Consider the following 22,039-nt stretch of genomic DNA (forward strand, 5'->3'; position numbering starts at 1 on the left):
AAGAAACCATTGTTTTTTTTTTAAAATTTTTTTTATTTAATTTTTTTTTATTATTATTTTTAAAGCCATGGGCATGAAATTTGGTTTAATTCTGATATGTTTGAAGTTAAGGAGTTTTGTATTAATTCATTAACTTTTTTGACTATTGGTGAGATGAATAAAGTTTTATCTGGTTGATTGGTAGATGTTAAAGAGTCGACTCTATTTTCTAACATTTGATTTACGGTTTTGGTGGTTCGTTCAATAAATTCATAATGGATATGTCTATCTTTGTTTTGCTCGGTTTGAGTTAAAGGCTCTACATTATGCAAACATAAATATTCATCGAATATGTAAAGATTAATTAAGTTTACAAACTGATCCTTTAATTCCGAAATACAAATACAAGTACCAACTAATGATGCAAGATAACTACCCTCAATAATAAATGGACCCAAGTAATTTCTAATATTTGGTGATAAACGTAAGAGTTGTAATTGATTTTCTGGTCTATCTTTTAAGAGGTCAAAATTTTGTTTACGATCGGTTAAATTCAATTCCCAATTGCTATAAAAGACTGAACCACTCCATCTATTGAAGTAAATTTCGCTTGGTGAGATTTTACCGATATCAGAGAAGAACAAATATTGTAAAGTTGAATATAGACCAAAATGAGTTGCAAAATGTAATTTAAATTCGTATTGGTCCTGATAGTTTGAAAACATCTTATCGATAAATTTGATAAATAAATCATCACCAGTTTCTTTAAGCATTTCTCTAAATGGTAAAATTGTTGAGTTACCAGGAGAATTATTTTCGTCATCATCAACTGACATTTGATCACCATCATTGTTGATATTAGCAGTTGTGGTTTTGTTTGATAGTTTCTCTTTATATTTGAGCATTGGATAAAAGATATTGGTTTGGTTTGAATTATCATACCAAATATCTGATAAAGTTTTAAAGTTTTCATTGCCGATACATTGAATTAATGAAATATTTTGATTAATTGGTATGATTGGTGGATTTGAATTAAATGTAATACCTCTTCTTCTAGTTTCACGATTCTTCATTAACATTGTATTAATTGAGCCTAATAATTGTGATCTTCTTTCAATTGAACGAGATGGAGCTTTAATCTTTTCGAATGTTAAAACTGGTGTAGACTCTATTAAATAATTATATGATTTACCATTTGTACCAAATAATGTAATACGAGGACAAAGTAAACCATTTGAATGTTTAATCATTTTAGCGTAGATTGACATCTTTTCAACTTTAACATTAAAATCTGTATTTGGATCACGAAGTGGATTTGATTGGCCTGGTACTTCTAAAACATTTGGTTTGAAATCTAATATTTGATCAGAGATTGATTCGATATTAATTTGAACACCTTCTGAGAAATAATTGCTTGTTCCGTTAGAGTATTTAACAATAACTAATGATGGATCGATTGGTCTATCGTTAAAATCTATTAACTTCTTTAATAAATCATTAATTGTTTCTTCATTTGTGTCCATCAAATTATCCCCAATATATTGTTTAAATTGATTTTCAAATTCTACCTTTAATTTTTCTACAAATACTTCACTATTTGGGTATTGAATATTTTCAATAAAGAAATGGTTATGTAAGGTTTTTATCATATCTTTGATATCTTTTGTAATCATTTCGTTCTATTTTCAAAAGTAAAATTGTTTAATTATTAGTATCTATTTCATTATATTATTAATCTATTTATTACTTACATTAAATGAATCAGTGATAATTTTATGTAAACATGCATTAAATTGGTAAATTGCTGGTAAGTTCTTCGATAAAGTAGTTATAATATTTAACATTATATCAATTTCATTAATTAGACAACTATGGAATTGATTTAAACCTCCAGAGAGAGAATCTGCCATTTTAAGAGGGGGAATTGGTGTTGGTTGTGATGGTGTTGGATTTGAAGTTGTTGAAGTACCAGTGGATGTTGCTGTTGTTGTTTGTGCGGTTGTTTGTGCTGTTGTTGAGCCTTCAGTTGTTGAGTTATCAGCTGTTGGAGCTGGGGTTGGAGCTGGGGTTGGAGTTGGAGCTGTTGATGGTGTAGCTGGAGTTGGTTTTTGAGTAAAAGATGGATTTGATTTTATTTCAATAACTAATTTTCTGAAATGATAATATGTTGAGTTTGGATATAAATAACAAACTTTACCAATCATTTGCCAACAAAGGAAACCATAACCTTGGAAGTTGCCAAGGTTCATTGCACCTGTAATAAGTTGTGGAACGAAATTAATCCAAACCCATTGTGGGAGAATGGTCCATGAATTTAAGAATGCGGAGAAAACTGCTTGTGCTGATGTCATCTTCTTTTGTGGTGGTTGTGCAGTAGTTTGAGAGGAATCTGCAGTTGTGGTAGAAGTACTTGATGTTTCTGAAGTTTGGCTTGGTTGTTGTGATGGTGGTTGTTGAGGTGTTGGTTGCTGAGATGGTGGTGGTAATTGTGGAACCTCACCAGAGCCATTTAACATTAATAACCAGAATATTCTTGGAATATATCTGGAACCATATTTTGGATCACATTTTATACCTTGAATATAGCAACTAATGGCAGATTCAGCCCATTGCGACTTAATGTCAGGGGTGGAGCTTGAGGTTATATTTGGAGTATTTACAGAGTGATTTGTGAATTGATTATCACAGAAATGAGCCCAACTAATCCAACTTTTTGCAAAGTTTTCATAAATATTTACCGAAGTAGCAAATGAAAGATTGGCTTCATCGAAATTACCTAAACGATTTAAAAACTCACCCTTTAGTTGAAGGAACTCTCCTTTTTGGAGTGGGTTAAAGTAATCTAAATTAGTGCTGTTGACTATAGAAATACCGGTTCCATAATGAGTTGGTAATTGGAGGTAGCATTTAATTTGTTCTTTTAAATTTAAAAAGATATCGTGGAGTTCGATTGATAGATCAAACATCTTGCCTAACGAATTTAAGCAAACTTCAATCATATTATACTTTCTAACTACATGAGAGTATTTGTTCATACTCCAAGCAGTTTCTAAAACCATATATTTTGATGAAGCATACTCAATGGAACCTGGAAGTGGTGGAGATGGTTGTTCGGCACCGGCAGGTGTGGATGGTGCAATAGTGTTAAATAATTGTTGACGCCATTGTAATAATTCGTACCAAATTTTAATATCTTCGTCTTTATTTGGTAAACGTTCACGCCAAATACCAAATATTGATTTAATATAGTTTGAGGTGAGAAAAGCTCTACTACTAACGCTTGGATCAGTACTTGGTAAGGTTGAAACAGTTGCAATCTCTTTGAGAATATGAACAGACTCTTGTAATTCAACTACTTGTTGCATTTCTACCAAGTAAGGTGAGTGGGCTCTAATCGATCTTTCTGGTAATGATACCCATTTGTCTAAAATCATTTGATTTGCAGAAACGATTAAGGGATCAACTTCATTAAATTTCTTATCATGAGTTAAATAATAACCATTCATAATCTTTTTCATACTTGAATCACCTTGAAGTGTAGTTCTCTTAATACTGTTACTAATAAGATTCCATTGTGAGTTCTTCCAAGCACTTTCGGCGCTAAGTTCATAAAGATTCTTTTCTTTAGAGTATTCGTAAAGGAAATTCCATTGATTTAAACGTTTGGCGCATTCTAACCAGCTATCCTCCCAAAGTAGATTTTCACTTTTTGGTGTTGGTTTTGCACCAACCAATGAATATTTATTCATAGCAGATAGGAACACTTCTTGACTTGATTGATACATATAGAATTGGTCCAAAAGCAAACCCAATTTAGTTTCATCGCAATGATATCTCTTTCTGTAAATACCATAGAGGGCATCTTTTTCATTAAGGCCTTTATAGAGATATGATAAATAATCCCAATGAATATCTGTTGAATCTGAAACCACCTTTTGTTTACAAATCAAATGCTCTTCAATTAACTTTATTGAGCTATACCAACAATTATAACTTTCACCCAAGAAAGCAATTAGTTCAACTGGAATCTTTGGAGAATTTGGTGAACATGAATCAATGGATTGAATAAATGTTTTAATGACATTTGGTTCGTTTAATGATGGCACAATAACAGAGTTAGATTGTTGTTGTTGATACAATGTAACTAAATTAATTGGTTGTAATGCTGGATTATTTGAAACTATATTTGAAGTTGTTTGGCTAGAAGCTTTGACTGGTACTGGTAATAAATAACTAGTTGGATATGATGGTTTATTAACCAATGGAATTCTTCTGGAATAATCTTTTGATAATAAAACTGTTAAAGATTTTGTTAATTTAAATTGTTCTTCTTTACCTAAAACTTGACCCCAAATTGAACTAAATAATGAACACCATAAATCATTTGTTAAAAATGGATCTACAAAGATTAATTCTCTAATATTGTCATTAAATAATGAATATTCGTTTGAAGTTGATAAACTTATTTCATTTAACCAATCATAATGTAATTTTAATGATTTTATAAATTCATTATCATTATCATTATCATTTGACTGTTGCTCTAATAAATTCTTTGTTAATGAAACTTTTGGTAAATTTGAACAACTATTTGATAGGCGTACCAATTTGTTTGATGGCAAAACGGCTAATAATAAATCTACAGCATGTCTGATCCAATATGATAGACCAAATGTATCCCATTGATGAATTGAAACGATGTAATTTAATCTTTGATATGGATCTTTGCTAATTGAATTATTTAAAATTTCAAAGAATGACTTTCTAATCTTTGGATCGTTACAACGAAGTCCCATCATAAAACATGGCTCTAATTGAGAAATTTCTTGTTTTGATGTATTATTGTCATTGTAAAGATTTAATACCAAATTATAATATGATAAGAATAAATCTTGATTATTTAATTGTTCCAATCTGCTCATCTTGAATAAGAAATTAACTTTTTCTTTTGTGCTAAGGAATGGGGTATTTGGATTGGTTGCTGTTGGTTCGGTAGTATCAGTAGAAATAGAGGCCGAGTTGGTATTGGTGTCGCTTGGAGATAATTTTATTAAATCATCAATAACTGAAACTACATCTTTGAGTAAATCTATATCATTTGATTTTTCAATGATTGCTAAGAGTGATTGGATTAAAGTTTTCTTTTGTTCATCATTAAGTTTTGAGGTTTTAACTTTTAAAAATTCAAATGTTTTTGATAAACTTTGAATTATTTCTGAATTTGATTTCTTATTTTGAGTTGAAGAAGCATTTTCAGGTGGCTTACTTTGAATAGTTCCACCAGAGGCAATAGCACCGCTTGAAGTTGTTGTGATTGTATTTGTACCGGCAGTTGTTGAACCACTAGCTGATGTAGTAGATCCAGTTGATGCTTCATCAGTATTTAAATAGTTTTTAATAAGCTTGACCAAAACTTTAATCAATAAGCCAATGTATGGATCAATAAATGATTCATCTTCGTCCTTGAAAATTTTAATAATCGATAAAATTGATAGATTGTAATTCTTTTCAAATGAACCTAAAATCATTTCGATTTGAGTTGAAATAAATTTATAGAATGAACTGATTTCTGATGGGATAGTCTCTTTACTAATTGGGAAAGCAACCAAAATCTTTTTAAATAGTGAGCAAAGGTGACCAGATATCTTTGGGTTATCGTTGTTTAATGCTGGTAACAATGAATGTTGAAGAGAAACAATATTATTTGGAATAAATGTATTGATATGGAACTCTGCAACCAAATTAATCATTGAAAGAGCAGTTGAGACGACTGGTGGATCAGGACTGTTTAATGGTTTTTCGAAAACAGAGAATTTAATATTAACCTCTGGCCAAAGTGTAAGATATTGTCTTAAAAGCTCGGTACTCTTATCACTAATATTTGGCCAAGCAGTAGACATACGAATTAAAAAGAGTGAAATATGTTCAATTGCACTTTGTGGTGGTTTATAGTCATCATCAGAAGGTGTATTTTGTTGGGTCATTGATGAATCTGATACATTTGGTGTTGAAATGTTTTGACTTGGTGTTGTAACACCTTCGGCAAATGGAGTTGATGGTGGTTGATTGAATGATTGTTGCTGTGGAGTCTGAATTCCAGATGATGAGGTATTAATATTTGACTTTTGATTTTTTTGTAAATTTGATAGTCTCATTCTTTCCCAAACCAATATTGTTTCAGCAATATCCAAAGCCAGTTTCTTATTTTCAGAAGTTAAATTTGAACCTAATGCAATTCTTGGTAATAGTAGTACCATATGTGGAATAAATTGAGAACGATTATGGTAAAAGTATTGGGATTTTCTAACGATTAATTGAATTACATGAGCTAATTGAGCAGTTGTATGACTTTCTTCAACTACGATTTTCTTTGTCCATTTAATCCAAGCACTGTTCTTTGGGTCACAAGGTGGGAAACGTAATTTAAAGGTTGGTAATAAGAGATCTAAACCCTGTTTAACCAATTGTTTGGTTTCAGGTTGATAGGAACGCAAAAATGAAACGAAAATTTGAAGAATAATCTTTGGTGGGGTTTCATAAGCCTCTATAAAGCCACAAGTTAAAATGGAAGCATATTGCTTAACAATAATGTCTTCATTCTTTAAGTGACTCCATGCAAACTTAATTAATTCTTTACGACATTCACCCAATGCACCAGCCATATTCTTAAAGAGAATAGATTCCATTTGGAGCAATTCGATTAATAAAAGTTCATCGTTCATCTTGATATCGGGTTCTAAGGTTTGCTTTGTTAATTGAAGGAAAACAATATCTTCGATGGCTCTTTGTGATGGCTCCATAGTGAAATATGCTGTTAATATTGGATTAATAAGATTTTGAATGGCTTGAACTTTATTATCAGATGGGATAGTGTGATCTTTGAAGAAAATTAAAAATGTTGTAATAATTTTCTTTTTTTGTTCGATTGAAGATTGTACAATGAGTTCGTTTTGATAAAAATCACGAAGGAAATTGAAATCCATATATGATTTAACTGATAATACAGAAAGCATATAGAAATAAAGATCGGTTTCCTCTTTGTGGGCTCTGCAATACTGAATAAAACATTTTACCAAAATTTTAGTTTCTTTTAATGTTTGATTTGTGATATCTGCTGGATTGGCTGTATTTTGAAGTAAATGACTGAGAATTCTCCAATATTCAATTAAAATATCTAAAACCTTTCTATTTTCGGGTAACCAGTTGGGTAATGATTTTCTAATTATATTTACAATTGAAATAATATGATAACGGGTATCTGGATTACTAGATTTGAGGTTTGATTCCAACCATGTTGAATATGTATTTGCCATCTCTTCAAGAATTGGTTTAGACAATTCTTTTTGTTTTAAAATTAATCTAAATACAATGTTGTACTGTGGCGATGCCATAAATATTTCAATAGTTTTTGTTGGATATTTAGCCAAGAATCTTACTAGTGGTTCACGGAATGGACTGGTCACTTCTTTGCAAAGACCTTGCTCGAGCTTTATGGTCAATTGAATAGTTGATTCTAAAAGCTTGGCTGCAGTTAATAATAAATGGAAGATATCAATGATGGAGGCACATATTTTAACGTCGTCAGAGTCTTTATATTTGTTTACTGCATATGATAGTTTACCAAGATCATCAAATTTCTTTAAGTATTCAAAGAGCTTTTCACCCAATGCGGCATTGAAGAAATTACTTAACAACTCTAATAATCTTGAAAGACCTTGGAGAAATGGTACAGATAGGTGTCTTGGATCGGTTAAATTTGCCAACACAGGTCTTAGACAAGATTGAAGAAGTTCACGGTGGATACGTTGATGAGATATTGAATTTGAAAGACCTTTTTTAGCTGCGGATGCAATATCTTTATTACGAGCAGTAACTGCTTTAAAGAACATTCTTATGATACGATTCTTAAAATCTGTACATTCATATGTTAAAAACTCTGGTACCAACATGCATGTAGCGACCAATTCGACACCTGAAACTCTAAGCTTATTAATTAATGCAATGTTTCTAGCGGAATTTGCTTTAATCGTTTGAACATTGGTTGAGTTTTCATCACCTGCTACATTTAAACATTCTTGAAGAACACGCACAGAATCAGAATTAATTTCTAAAAGAGTTGGTTTTTGGGTGAGGCAGAAATTTAAACCCTCTATAAGACCAGTTTGGAACGAAATTGTAAAAGTTTTTAGTGAAGTTTTTGGTAAAAGTTTTGTGATGCAATCCTTGACATCACCAATCAATAAATGAATTGGGATTTTGGTGATATCATCTGCAACTAATAATAATAAACGTTGAGCTATTTGTCTGGTGTGCATTGATGGTGATACAATATTACTAATTAAACATTCTAAAATTAAATTTAATCTTGCTCTATCTTTTGAATTTAGGTGATTTAATGTACAATGTGGTTTAAGTGGTTTTTCTGGTATTGGTGAAATATTTGTTGATTGATTTAAAGCGGTAGTAGTAGATGCAGTAGTAGTAGCAGAGGCAGTTGGTGGGGACTCTAATGGTTGGGTTAATTGTTCGCTTGGTGGTAATGATGATGATGATGATGTTGTAGTTGTTGTTGTTGTTGTTGTTGTAGTTTCATTTGATTCCTCTTGTTCCATTTTCTCTGGGGCAGTTAAAGTTGGTACGCAAATCTTTAATAAACTGGTAATCAAATCTGAAGCATAGTCGACATATGGTTGATAGCCGGAATAAGATAAATCTTCAGTTACAAACAATATAGCCTTGACTAATAAATGTTGATATCTGTTGATCCATGATATTTTTACATTATTCAAAATGTATCTAATACCAATTAAACCAGCACCTTTAATTGAATAATCTTTATCGTAACAACTTTGGATGAATGATTCAATTAAATATTTATAAATTGGCGAAATTAGTTCATCATCTTTTTCATCTTGGTTAACAGTACTTTCAATTTCCATTTTTTCACTACTGTTTTCATTACTTTCTTTATTGCTATTACTATTCAATGTTGAATAAATTTCATTGGAGCACTTGAATATAATGTCTAAAATGGAGTTTATATGATCACTTGTAAATTTAGATGTTGATAATAAAGAAGGAGTAATGGTTGAAATTGATGCGGATGATGGTGACTGTGGTTGTTGTTGGATGGCCTCGTTGTTGACTATATTATATGAAGAAATTGAAATAACATCTATTAATGCTTGTAAAAATACTTTTGGTTCAATTTCATTTATTGTCAAAGTTTTTTCGCTATTTGATGATAATGATAAATATAAAACAAAGTGATAAATAAAATTATTTAAAAATGCTAAACTATCGAATTGATTCTACATATAATTAAAAAATAAAAATATATTAGTATATATTGATAAAAACTATTTTTAATATTCTATTTTTAGTTACCTTTAAAGTATCGTTTGAAATTGATAAAAATAAACAGTAAATTAAATCTTTAAAATTTTTGATTTCATTTAAATATTCATCTTTAGTTTTAAATATTTTGATATTACTAAAGTCAATTGGTTGTTGTTGCTTTTGGTCATTATTCATTTGTGAAATACTTAAACTTGCTAATGATAATTGATTAACCATTTCATTATCTTTATTTGAATTAAATTCAACAATAATATTTGAATTTACAGTTGAGATAGTTTTATCATTGTTTACATTCTTTAAGCTTTCTTCCAATTCTGATAATAAAGTTTCTTGATATTTGGTAAAATCAATTTGTTGAGATTGATCTTTTTCATTTAATAAATATAAATTTATATAATATTTTAATAAAGCAAAAGCATTCTTTTGAAGATACGAATCATCATTATTATATAAAAGTATATTTTTAATTGTTGTAATTGATTTATCTAATGAGATTGAGAAATCACCAGTATTTTCATCTGTTGTTGTTGTTGTTGTTGGAGATGGTAATTCTAATTTGAAAACATTTGATTTTGGATCAATATCTTGATTTGAAAAAGTTCCAGATAATACAGTAAAACTTCTTGATTTACCAGCCATTTTACCTAATATTCTAATTGCATGTGGACCAAAGAAATAAGGTGTTGGTTTAATGTGTCTATAGATACAAGAAAGGAATTCGGTCTTATTCTCTCTAAAAGTGAATAATAAAAAGTCACCAGTTGCATTATCGACAATTAATTCCAAAATCTTGAATGTAGTAATGAGTAAATCTGATGAATTTGAACTTAGTGCCATCATTAAAGGTTTAACCAAAAGGTATAAAGTTGGTAAGAGTGTTACAATTTGGACAGGTATTGTTAGGCAAAGTTCGATAATTAATTGAAGAGCTGGTTGTGGGTAACAGCTTGAATGTAATAAATCATTGAGAGTTTCGAGAATTACTGGAATAAGTAATGTAATTTCTTTGCTCTGGTCAGGTCTGGTGCAACTACGGAAAATTGATTTTAATAATAAAAGGTATTGAATAGAATCAATTTGTCTTGATTCAGTAATTAATTTAAGTATAATTAAAATAATGCTTGAGAGTAATTGTTGCACGGTGGATGTGTCCATTGGCTGGGTAGTTGTTCCTGGTTGCATAGCCAATATTGAATTACTGTGAACTGTACCAAATAATAACTTTGTAAGACGAATTAAACATATATCTGGCCTATCGGCTGGTGTAAGATTTTTGAATTTTTCAAAGAGGAATGGAGTTAAAATCTCTAAAAAGATTCTATTACTAGAGTTACTAGGAATTACGACATTTGGTGAGAGGAAATATTGAGCCACAAGCAATAATGATGGATATTCCAATGCTTTATTATAGAGGAAGGGCAAAACGTAACTGATAACCTCTTGGAAGGTACGATTATCTAAAATAACAAATGAAGATGATAAATGTTCAATAATTTCTTTTTCTTCTTGTGGAGTAGTCGAACTAATATCTGCGTATAATGGGAAACACTTAGTTGCACTCTTAAATAACTTTATAAACAATAATGACTCTTCGAGTGGTGTTAGTGCAAAACGTTGTGCAGCATTTGGTGAAGTAGGAGAAGCAGTAGTATTTGGTGCGGTTTGAGCTGCAGCAACTTGGGCGTTATTTGCTTTACAAACATGGCTTAAACCCCAAAATATAGTTCTAAGACTTGATACCATAGTTTTAAACAATACTTTGGTGTCTTTAATTGGATCTACTATTGCACCATCACTTATTTGTTGCTGTTGTTGAATTGAAGAGGTTACTGTTGTTGGTGGAGGGACACTACTACTATCTGATAATAACTTTCCCTCTTTTTGTTCCTTATCTTTTTGTTCTTTCTCTTTTTGATCATCAGCTAATAATTTTGGAATAGTACGTTTAATTGAAGAGAATTTATTAATGAATGAATCTATCATTTTATAAATGATTGGTCTACATTTTACATCAGGTGGATCACTTCTACGTAATACTGAGTCCATTAAAGAGATTATCAATTTAACTGATATGGTTTGAATCGATAATGGATTACTTGAATCATGAAGATGTCTTGAATAAATTGAAACAACTTTTGAAACTTGAGCCAGAGTTAAATGGCTTCTAACATTATGAATAAAATCTGCCATTGAACCGTATGCCATTGATCTTAATGACTCGTAACTTGTCTTTGATGTACCCAATAATACCTTTTCTTCTAACAACGTATCAAGGAATGGTAAGAAATTAATCTTGAAATCTGATGAAAGAATATGACGCAATGTAACCAATAATTCCTTACGGATCGCTAAAGAGTGTGGTGGACAATTTTGAAGTAATTGAATAACAGCTTTTGGAAATTTTTCTGTTTGATCAATTTTATTTGATTTTAATATATAAGCCAAAAGATAAAGTGTTTTAACTTGAGCCGCAACGAAATCCACATATTGTTGGTGATGAAGGGATGAAACATTATTTGGAATTTGAATTGATAAGGTATCCATAATGTTTTGTTTAAATTTTGGTACGTTTGTATTCATATATGTGTTATATAGTTGGAATAAAAGAATTACGATGATTGGACATTCTGTTAAAACTTTAAATGATTCAATACCTTTTATATTACATGGTTGCAGTGCTAAAGGTGTTTGTGGATTAATAGTTGATGCGGTTGGTGGTGTTGTTGGTGGTTGGATTGTGGTAGTAGCGGTAGTACCTGGTTGTGATGGTGAAGTAGTTGATGATGTTGCTGCTGCTGCTGATTGTGGTTGGTAAAATACTTTTTCAACGACTTGGGGTAAATCGGTATATAACTTTAATACAATATTTAAAAACGATTGTACCTCACCCTCTAGAGAATTTCTATAATTTCTATGTAAATCTATAATGATTCTAAGACAAATTAAACCATTCTCTTCGTTATCGACCTCTAATAAATACATTGATAATTGTAATAATGCTAAAACATTTGATCTAAGGTATTCATTATTTGGTAATTTATTAAAAATATCCAAAATGGTACTTCTAATTTTTTGTTCTGTATTATCAACAAATTGAACCTAAAAAAAAACAATTAATATGTATTTAAAATTATAAAATGGATTGCTATTTGATACATACTGCTCCTTGTTTTAGTATATTATAAAAAATTGGGAATAAAAAACTTAAAAATGTGGGATATTCTATTGTATGAAGTAATTCTATATTCTCTCTAATTTCAGTTACCAACGCTAATAATTGATTCCATTCGCTATTATTATTTAATTCTTGACATTTTTTTGCATATGACTCAAAATTTATTTTCTCATTTGATATATTTATTGATGATGATGATGATGATGATGAAATAGCTGCAGTTGGTAAATTAGGAGGTGGTACTGTTGTTGTTGTTTGTGGTGGTTGCTGTGGAGGTGGTGATGTTTGTTGTGTTTGTGGTGGTGGTTGTGGAGTTTGACTATTATTAGTCTGCATTTTTATTTCTCAAAAAAAAAAATAGAAAAAAAAATGAAATTTAAACTAATAATTTAACGGCTATATTTATATACAATTATATTTTTTTTATATATATTAAATGATGTAACTCATTAAATATATTTATAAAATTTACAAATAAAAAACTAATAAAAGTAAAAAAAAAAAAATTAAAAAAAAACAAAAAAGGAAGGGATACAAATAACTCCTTTCTTCCTATGAAAATAAAAATAAATTATAATTTGAAAAAAAAAAAAAAATAATGAACATTAAAAATTTTTAAAAAAAAAAATTCAAAAAAATAAAAAAAAATTCAAAAAAAATATTAATGCGCGAATTTATTTTTTTTAATTTTTTTGAATTAATTTTTAATTATTTATATCCATTCATAAATAAGGTATATTTTAAATCCAAATTAACTATTATTTATTATTTGAAAAATTCCTAGTATTACCTTTTATTAATGCATACCTTTATTATAATTCAATATTTTAGGCAAAAACTATGGAATAAATGAAATAATCAAAGAACTAGACACAGTCGGTATGTGAAACTACGGACTCTGCAAGAGCCGCTGGATAATCCAATCTAATCAAATCAATAAGTAAATAAAAAAACAAATAATATATAAAAAAAAATTCTAATAAATAAAATTGTGCGCCAAATTTTATAGAATACAAATTTTATAATTTTATTTTTATAAATTTTTTTTTTTGATGATTGTTTAATATAAAAAATAAAATGAATAACAAGTGATGGATATTTATTTTTTAACTAAAGAAATAAATAAAGGCAATATATAATTTATTTTTTAACATGAATGGAATAATGTGGTTGGTGATGTGGGGGTTGGCCTATATAAGGATTATATTGTTGTTGGTGATGTTGATACATTTGGTGTTGTGGTTGTGGTTGGAAATGTGGTGGCTGTGGTTGGAGATGTGATGGTTGTGGCTGTGGTTGGAAATGTGGTGGTTGCTGTTGATGTTGTGGTTGTAGTTGGAATTGTTGTGGTGGTGGTGGTGGTTGTTGTTGCTGAAATTGTTGCTGATGATCTTTTAATTGTGGTTTTGTCCAAGTTGTAACTTTATTTATATGATCAACAAAGTAAACCCTGCCATATGGATCCATTTTAACCTCCCAACCATGAGGTAATTGTGGTTGGTTTTCATTAAAAACTTGATATACAGTTGGTTTTTCTTGAGCTACATTATTTGGACTTGCATTTCTAATAGTTTTATTATATTCTCTTTTCTTTCTAAAAGTACGTTGAAGGATAATTGCTGCCTCTTCTTTTGATCTTGTTGGTCTTGCTGCTTTAGCAGGCGAAGCAATTACGCCATTTGTGATGATAGAAGATTGTCTTTTTTCAACTGGACTATAATTTAAAGGTGATGTCCATGTAGTTTGTTGAGTATTGTGATCAATATAATAAACTCTACCAAAATTATCCACTCTGCTTTCCCAACCTGCAGGAAGTTTAATTTGACTAGCTTGAGTGGGTTGTTGAGTGATTTCACCCATTAATTTTGGTAATGGAACACCTGAAAAGAATGGTTGTGCATGTCTAATACCTGTTTCTGTTTGAATACCATCTTTAAATTGAGCTAATTGCGGAATATTTGTAAACTGAATCTCTATAAATGCATCACAAACATCTTGTTTTTTGCTTACTCCATAGAGCTTAGTTTTAACGATTTTACTATCACCCTCAATGAATGAAAATATTGATTTGATTGGTAATTGTAATGAACCGATAGTTTTGTTTTGCTTCATATCTTTTAATGTAAATAGAAAATGTGAATCCACTAATTCCTTTAATGATAGTGTTGCAACAATAGGTATTTGATTATACCAACTTGGACAAACTGTACCTTCAATAACTGGTGTTTTTAAAATAATTGGTTTACTATTATTTGATAAAATCAATAGAAAAGGAAAAATAATATTAGAATACTATTAATCGTGGTATAATAATAATAATAATAATAATAAATAATTTAAAATTACCCTAACGAATATTCTACTTGATAATTTGACATTTTTTGTAAATTTGATAATAAAATTGATTTAATGTTAAATTTAACATCATTTATATGTGACATTTCCAATCTAAACTGTATACGGCCAATACCCAATCCATCCTTTTGAAAAATGACATCATGACTAATTGGACCAGTTGCTAATGTATAAAGATCAACTTGAAAACTACCCAAATGCTTATCAGTACCCATCGATTTCTTTTTATATACACAAATCTTTAGATGTTTACGATCTAGCTTATGAATAAATTTAGTTTCATATTGAAAATCTATATTAAAATCTAGAAATTTTGCTGATCCATCTGTTGATGATGACTTTTTTGATTCTGTTCTAAACTGTTTATAATCATCGAAACTACCAACCAAATAGATATTAGCATTCTTTTCTGTCTTTTCTACAGCCAATGAATTGATTCTGACATTGAATCTATCCATTACAAGTGTTGATAAATTTCCATTACTTGAACTATTGTTATTACTCCCCATTATTATTATTATTACAATACTATACTATATAAAAAAATAAAAATAAAAATAAAAATGATTTAAATGAATATAAAAAAAAAAACTTCTATTGGGTTTTATTAGATTTTATTATTTTTTATTTGATTATATATTTTATTTTGTTATATTTTATATTTTTAATAGAATAGAGTGCTTAAGTATATATAGTGGATAAAAAAAAAAAAATTTTAGGGTGTTTTTGAAAAATTTAAATTTTTTTTTTTTTAATTTTTTTTTTTTTTTTATTAAGCGGTTAGAGATTACACCATGATATGTGCTGATGTTTGCACTTATCCGGATCTGGTAGGATCTTCGATTATTTAATACCCCAAACACAAATACAATCAATGTAAAAAAGTGTAAATATATATTGGTAATCTTTTATTTATTTATTTTAGTTTTTTTTTTTTTTTAATATTCACACTTTTTATTCTCCCCATTTCTACACATTTTATTTGTTTTTAAAATATTATTATTGTTATTATTTTATTATTATTAAATCAGTGTATTTTTTTATTTAATATTCAATTATCCTTTTTAAAAGAATTTTTATTATTTTAAAATGACAAAGCAATCTAAAAATATACACTTTATATTATTTTTTTTTTTTTTCTATTTTTTTTTTAATTTTTAATTTTTTAATTTTTTTTTTTTAATTTTTATAATTTTTTTAAAAATTTTTTTTAAATTAAATTTATTATCACTTTTCATTATCTTATAACTTTAAAAAAAAAAAAAAAAAAAAAAAAGTGATAACAAGCTTTTTTTTTTTTTTTCAATATTAAAAACGTCGTCTCTAATTTCAAATTTAAAGAATCCCCATTATTATTATTTATTGTCCAAAAGTTTTATTACAAAAAATAAAACCTCACCAACACTTTTATTATTAAACACTTTTGGAATTGGATTTGTTATATTTTGTTACATTAAATTAAAAAATAATAATAAAATGAATCCATCAAGCTCATCATCTACCACAACCACAACCACAACAACCAATAGAAACACTTCAACATGGGGATACTACACAAATTTATTATGTATGCTTTAGTTTTAATTATCACACTTATTCATTTACCATCATTTTATATTAATTGTTTTTTTTCTTCTTCTTCTATATTAAATTCAGTAACTTATATGACAGAACCAAATCCACTTGAGGAAACAAGAAGAACTATTTCAAACTTAACAAATAGATTTGGTGATACACATCCAACATTCAGAAATGGTATTTATACAGAAACAGTTTCATTTGCAAGAAGTAAATTTAAATTTTTGATTATTTATGTTCACTCATCAAAGAACCCCAATGCAAATAGTTTTTGCAAGGATGTATTATTTACAAGAGAGTTTAAAGAGTTTATAGACGAACATTTTGTATTTTGGGCATGTGATATTAATACATCATTAGGTCTTAGAATTAGCAATTTCTTAAAAGCAACCTCTTATCCATTCCTTTCAATGATCAGCTGCAACAACATTCCTGGCTTAACAAGCACTTCTGATCCGGTTCAATTAGAATCCTTCCAAGACACACAACTATTAACAAAACAGTCAACCATTGATGCAATTAGAGATCACTTTGCATATTATGAACCATCTTTAATTTCAGCAAAAGCCGATAAGTAAATACTATTTTTTTAGATATCCAATATTTTTTTTAATAATATATACTCATTATTTAATCTTTATTTTTATAGTGACTTAAGAGAACAAGACAGATTTATTAGACAAGAACAAGATGAAGAATACTTGAAATCATTAAAAGCAGATCAAGAAAAAGAAAGAATTAGATTAGAAAAATTAGAGCAAGAGAGATTGGAGAGAGAAAGAGAAGAACAAGAGGAAAGAGAAAGATTAGAATTTGAAAATAGACTTTTAGAAAGAAAAGAAAATAAAAAAAAATATTATCAAGTTGAGCCATCTTTAATTAAAGGCTCAAACGATGTTACAAAATTAGTTATTAGACTTCATGATGGCTCTAAAATTCAAAGAAACTTTTTAATCTCCAGTACAATCGAATATGTTATGGACTATATTGACACTTTAATTCAAGAACCAATCGAACACTATGTTTTATCCACAAATTTCCCAAAAAAAAGATTAACCAATTTATCTGTCACCTTAAAAGATGAAAGTTTATATCCAGATGCAGTTTTATTTTTATCTGAAAATTAAATATAATAATTAATAGTTGATAATAATAAACAAATAAATAAATAAATAAATAATAATAATAATAATAAAAAAATTCAATTTAAAAAAAAATATATACTTTTTTTAAAAAGAAATTTAGCTATAAAATAAAACTTTAGCAATTTAATATTTTATATTTGTGATAATTGGTAATAGTGTATAATTATATATTTTATAAAATATATAATATGATAATTTTTATAAATTTATTGTTTTTTTTTTTTTGTTTTTTTTTTTTTTTATTACCCTAATTTTAATTTTTTGCGACATATTTTTTACCAAAGATTTGGAAACAGTCAATAATTGAATTAACAAGATGTTTCATTGATTCGTCATTGTGAACTGGTGATGGGGTTAAACGGAATCTTTCGGTACCCTTGTCAACAGTTGGATAGTTAATTGGTTGAACATATATATTATGTTTTGTTAAAAGATAATCACTCATCTTTTTACATAATACTGAATCACCAACCATCAATGGAACGATATGACTGTCAGTATCTAAAACTGGTAATGAGGCATCCTTGAGCATTTCCTTGAGTTTTTTAGTACGTTCTTGATGTAATTTACGTTCTTTATTTGATGATTTCAAATAAGAGACTGAAGCACGAGCACCTGCAGCAATTGATGGTGGAATTGAAGTGGTGAAAATGAAACCTGGTGAAAGACAACGAACAGCATCGACAATATCTTTATTAGCAGCAATGTAACCACCAAATACACCATAGGCTTTACCGAGAGTACCAGAGATGATATCGATACGATCCATAAGATTTTCACGTTCGCAAATACCGGCACCACGATTACCATAGAGACCAACGGCATGAACCTCATCGATAAAAGTAAGAGCATTATATTTATCAGCAAGGTCACAAATTTCAGCGATTGGTGCAATGGTACCGTCCATACTGTAAACTGATTCGAAAACAATAATCTTTGGACGAGCTGGATCTGCACTGGCTAATAAACTTTCAAGATGTTTGAGGTCGTTATGTTTAAAGATTTTCTTATCTAATTTTGAATTTCTAATACCCTCGATTAATGAAGCATGATTCTTTTGATCACTGAAAATCATCATATCTGGCATGATGGCTGCGATTGAAGTAAGAGTATTGACATTAGCAATATAGCATGAACCAAATACTAATGCACCATCCTTATTATGTAAATCTGCTAATTCCATTTCGAGTTTAACATGTTCACTTGTAGTACCTGAAATATTTCTTGTACCACCTGAACCTGCGCCCATCTTTTTAATTGAATCTGTCATTTCATTGATAACGACTGGATGTTGACCCATACCTAAATAATCATTGCTACACCAAACTGTAACTGAATCTTGAAGTTGTTCCAATTCTTTAACTTGTGATAACTTTTCTTTGAAATGTTGATGATTAACTTTTTTATTTTGTTTTGAGCTTGATTTTTTATTGGTTGCTGCTCCTGCTGTTTTATTTTTAATATTATTATTATTGCTATTATTAATATCAGTTGTATCTTCGTCTTCATCAAAACTAAATTCAACTTTATTTGGTGAAATATATTCTTGAGCAGATTGATAACGTTTTGCATGTGGGAATGAACCAACTTGTCTTTGAATGGTTGTAAAAACTCTGTATCTACCTTCTTGTTTTAAATTATCGATGACTGCTTTGAATCCATTGACATAGTTTTCTTTGTTTTCAGTGATGTTCTTTTTTGAATTTCTATGAGTGGCTTTAATTTCATTCATTTCAATCATTTCATTTAAGAGTGCTTCTTGTGGATCTTGATGTTCAAGTCTTTTTGATACACCACTACCAGTTGGTTTGATTAATTCGGATAATGCTTCTAAACCTTTTTCGTGATCTTTTTTAATACCTTCTTCGACGACATTTGCGTATGGACACTTTTCAAAGAAATCCTTGGCATTGTCTGGTGTTAAAGTTGATGGATGTTTGATTGTGGTAGTTGTGGCACTTGAAACCATTGAACCTGATGGAGTTGTGGTTGAACCATTATTAACTGCTGGAATAATACTAGCGGTAGATGTTGAGAAATAATCTACATAAATATTACTATTTGGCCCACTTGCGCCATTATTAATAATACTGCCAGAACTGCTGCTACTGCCTCTTGAAAGTATAGGACAAGCTCTTAAACCATTTGAAACAATTTGTGGTACAAAGTGGCTACTATTAAACATTCTAAACATTTTTGTATAAAGGGTGGTTATATAGGGGGTGTAATTTTAATCGTTTAAAATTAAATAAAATATTGTTGTTGTTATTAGTAAATTATAAAAAAGTAGTTATTATATAATATATTTGTTGATGTTATATTATATTTAGTAATTAGATTTAGTATTGTTGTTATTGAATAAATAAATATAAACAAATATGTTTTAAATTTGTTGATGTGATATTTAAAATATTATTTTATTTTTATTTTAAAATGTTGATGTTATAAAACAAATTATTAAAATAATAATATTTTAAAAAATATTTTAATTTTAAAAAAGAAAAAAAAAATAATAAAAATAATAATCATAAACTTTTATAAACATTAAAGTATTCAAATTCATATAATCATTCTAAAGATATATTGTTATTATTTTCTTTTATTTTTTTTAGTTTTTATTTTATTATTGATCGATAAGAAATAACAATTTAAAAGTAGATATAGTATTGTATAAATTATTTTTGATTTTATTATATAAGATATTTAGTGTCTTGATAAATTGATGAATTTGTTGTTTTTTTTTTTTATTGGTATATTATTTTTGATGTACATTTTTTTTTTTTATTGTTATATTAATGCATGTATATATATACACAATTGGGTTTTTGTGAGTGGGTTGTGGTTTGTTTTAATTAACAATACAATCATAATATATATGAAATGAAGATCAACAAAATGGAATTAAAAAAAAAAAAAAGGGTGTACATGTATGTTTGTATAGTGCATGTTTTGTGTCTTTTAAATATTGATAATATAATTTTTGCAATTTTGGAGATATAAATATATATAATCCTTTTTTTTTGATTAACAAATAAAATTTGTTCTATCAAATATAAAATCTATACTTTTTTCTAAAAAGTTTAAACTATTGTTATTTTTAATTAAAAAACAACTCTTTTATTCCAAATTAGAAAGTTATATGATTAACAATTGAGTGTATATAGTGTGGTAGTAGTGGTGGTGGTGCATGTATGTGATGTGGGTGGCTATATGTGCTTATTATTACTTTTAAGGTTGACTTTGGTGTTTCTCATGCACATAGATATATGTACACGGTTAAAAATAAAAAAAATATACTATTTATAATAAAAACAAACTTTTTTTATAAAATAAACAGCAAAATACTATGTAATACTAAAAAATTAAAAAAAAATTTTATAAAAAAAATAATTTAAAAATTATAAAAATTTAAAAAAAAAAAAAGAAAAAATAATAATAATGTTGATCTTTGTAAGTCTTTGAATGTCTAATTTTTTAATTTTTGCATATTTGGTTAATTTCACACTACACACTCATATAAATATATAAGTTTAATTTAATTATTATTATTACTATTTAATATGTATTGATATAAGTTATTTTTTTTAATTTTTTATTTTCTGTGTGTGTGTCGGTGTGTGTAAGTGAGTAGTGTTTTGTTTTGAACATCTTTTTTTAACACACAATAACCCACTTAATATTAATTTATTACTGCCATATTATTTATTTATTTATTTATTGTTTATTTATTATTGTTTATTAATTTATTATTATTATTATTATTTTTACTGTTTTTTCAATTTTATTTAATTTTTTTTTTTTTAATATAAAAGATAAAAAAAATTAAACCAATATTTAAAAAATAAAGAGAAATTGATGAATCATATTCCGCTTCTCTATCTTCTTTTTTTTATCTATCTATAAACTATTATTTAAAATCTAAATTTTTTTTATAATTACCTTTATTATTAATTTATTAATAAAACCTAAATCTACTATTTATTTGATTTTTATTTGGAAAAGAAGGAAAAAAAAAAAAAAAAAGGGTATCTAAAGTAGGTTTTCAATGTATAAATGTGTCTTTGTAAATAAATTACTATATACACAAGGCTACTCCAGGATAATAAAAATAATAAAAATAATAATAAAATAATGAAAATAAAAAAAAATAAAAAAAAAATAAAAAAAAACGAAAAAAAAAAAAAATTAAAAAAAATAATAATTTTTTGTCAAAAAGAAAATTTAAAGTATTTTTCAATCATTTTCTTTAATTGATTTGTTGGTGCGTCCCCAATAATAAAATAAAATTTGAATTATATAATCAATGAATTTTTATAAAGATATCTAAAAAATAAAAAAATTAAAAAAATAAAAAAATGAAAAAAAAAAAAATATGTATAAATTTATATTATTGGCAGTATTGTTTTATATATTGGAAAAAAAAAAAAAAAAGAAAAAAAAAAAAAAA

At 27.7% G+C, this 22,039-nt stretch overlaps 4 protein-coding genes across 4 annotated transcripts; 1 reads left to right on the plus strand and 3 right to left on the minus strand.

The window, feature by feature from the left end:
* Window positions 1–59: 59 nt before the first annotated feature.
* DICPUDRAFT_151088 (uncharacterized protein) lies at window positions 60–12,850 on the minus strand (the record flags this gene model as incomplete). Its single annotated transcript, XM_003286986.1, has 5 exons — window positions 60–1,658; window positions 1,731–9,290; window positions 9,367–9,923; window positions 9,972–12,438; window positions 12,500–12,850. 5 exons carry the CDS (start codon window positions 12,848–12,850, stop codon window positions 60–62), a joined length of 12,534 nt encoding a protein of 4,177 aa, XP_003287034.1.
* An 804-nt stretch (window positions 12,851–13,654) lies between these two features.
* Window positions 13,655–15,378, minus strand: DICPUDRAFT_151089 (uncharacterized protein; the record flags this gene model as incomplete). Its single annotated transcript, XM_003286987.1, has 2 exons — window positions 13,655–14,759; window positions 14,861–15,378. The coding sequence occupies 2 exons, from the start codon at window positions 15,376–15,378 to the stop codon at window positions 13,655–13,657; spliced, it is 1,623 nt and encodes a 540-aa protein (XP_003287035.1).
* Window positions 15,379–16,345: 967 nt separating this feature from the next.
* DICPUDRAFT_77902 (uncharacterized protein) lies at window positions 16,346–17,574 on the plus strand (the record flags this gene model as incomplete). Its single annotated transcript, XM_003286979.1, has 3 exons — window positions 16,346–16,436; window positions 16,526–17,021; window positions 17,097–17,574. The coding sequence occupies 3 exons, from the start codon at window positions 16,346–16,348 to the stop codon at window positions 17,572–17,574; spliced, it is 1,065 nt and encodes a 354-aa protein (XP_003287027.1).
* A 157-nt stretch (window positions 17,575–17,731) lies between these two features.
* On the minus strand, window positions 17,732–21,675 carry DICPUDRAFT_47154 (uncharacterized protein). Its single transcript, XM_003286988.1, has 3 exons — window positions 21,532–21,675; window positions 19,156–19,778; window positions 17,732–18,969 (listed from the first exon to the last, which is right to left on the minus strand). Exons 2-3 carry the CDS (start codon window positions 19,775–19,777, stop codon window positions 17,846–17,848), a joined length of 1,746 nt encoding a protein of 581 aa, XP_003287036.1. The 5' UTR covers window position 19,778; window positions 21,532–21,675; the 3' UTR covers window positions 17,732–17,845.
* Between the last annotated feature and the right edge of the window lie 364 nt (window positions 21,676–22,039).

The sequence above is a fragment of the Dictyostelium purpureum genome (genome assembly GCF_000190715.1).
Source record: "Dictyostelium purpureum unplaced genomic scaffold DICPUscaffold_86, whole genome shotgun sequence".
NCBI classification, from domain to species: Eukaryota; Evosea; class Eumycetozoa; order Dictyosteliales; family Dictyosteliaceae; genus Dictyostelium; species Dictyostelium purpureum.

Coding starts and splice junctions, on each gene's coding strand:
- DICPUDRAFT_47154 (XM_003286988.1), bottom strand. CDS start 19,777: ATGTTTAATAGTAGCCACTTTGTACCACAAATTGTTTCAAATGGTTTA. Junction 18,970..19,155: donor TTCATTCCCACATGCAAAAC/GTTATCAATCTG, acceptor AACATTTCAAAG/AAAAGTTATCACAAGTTAAA.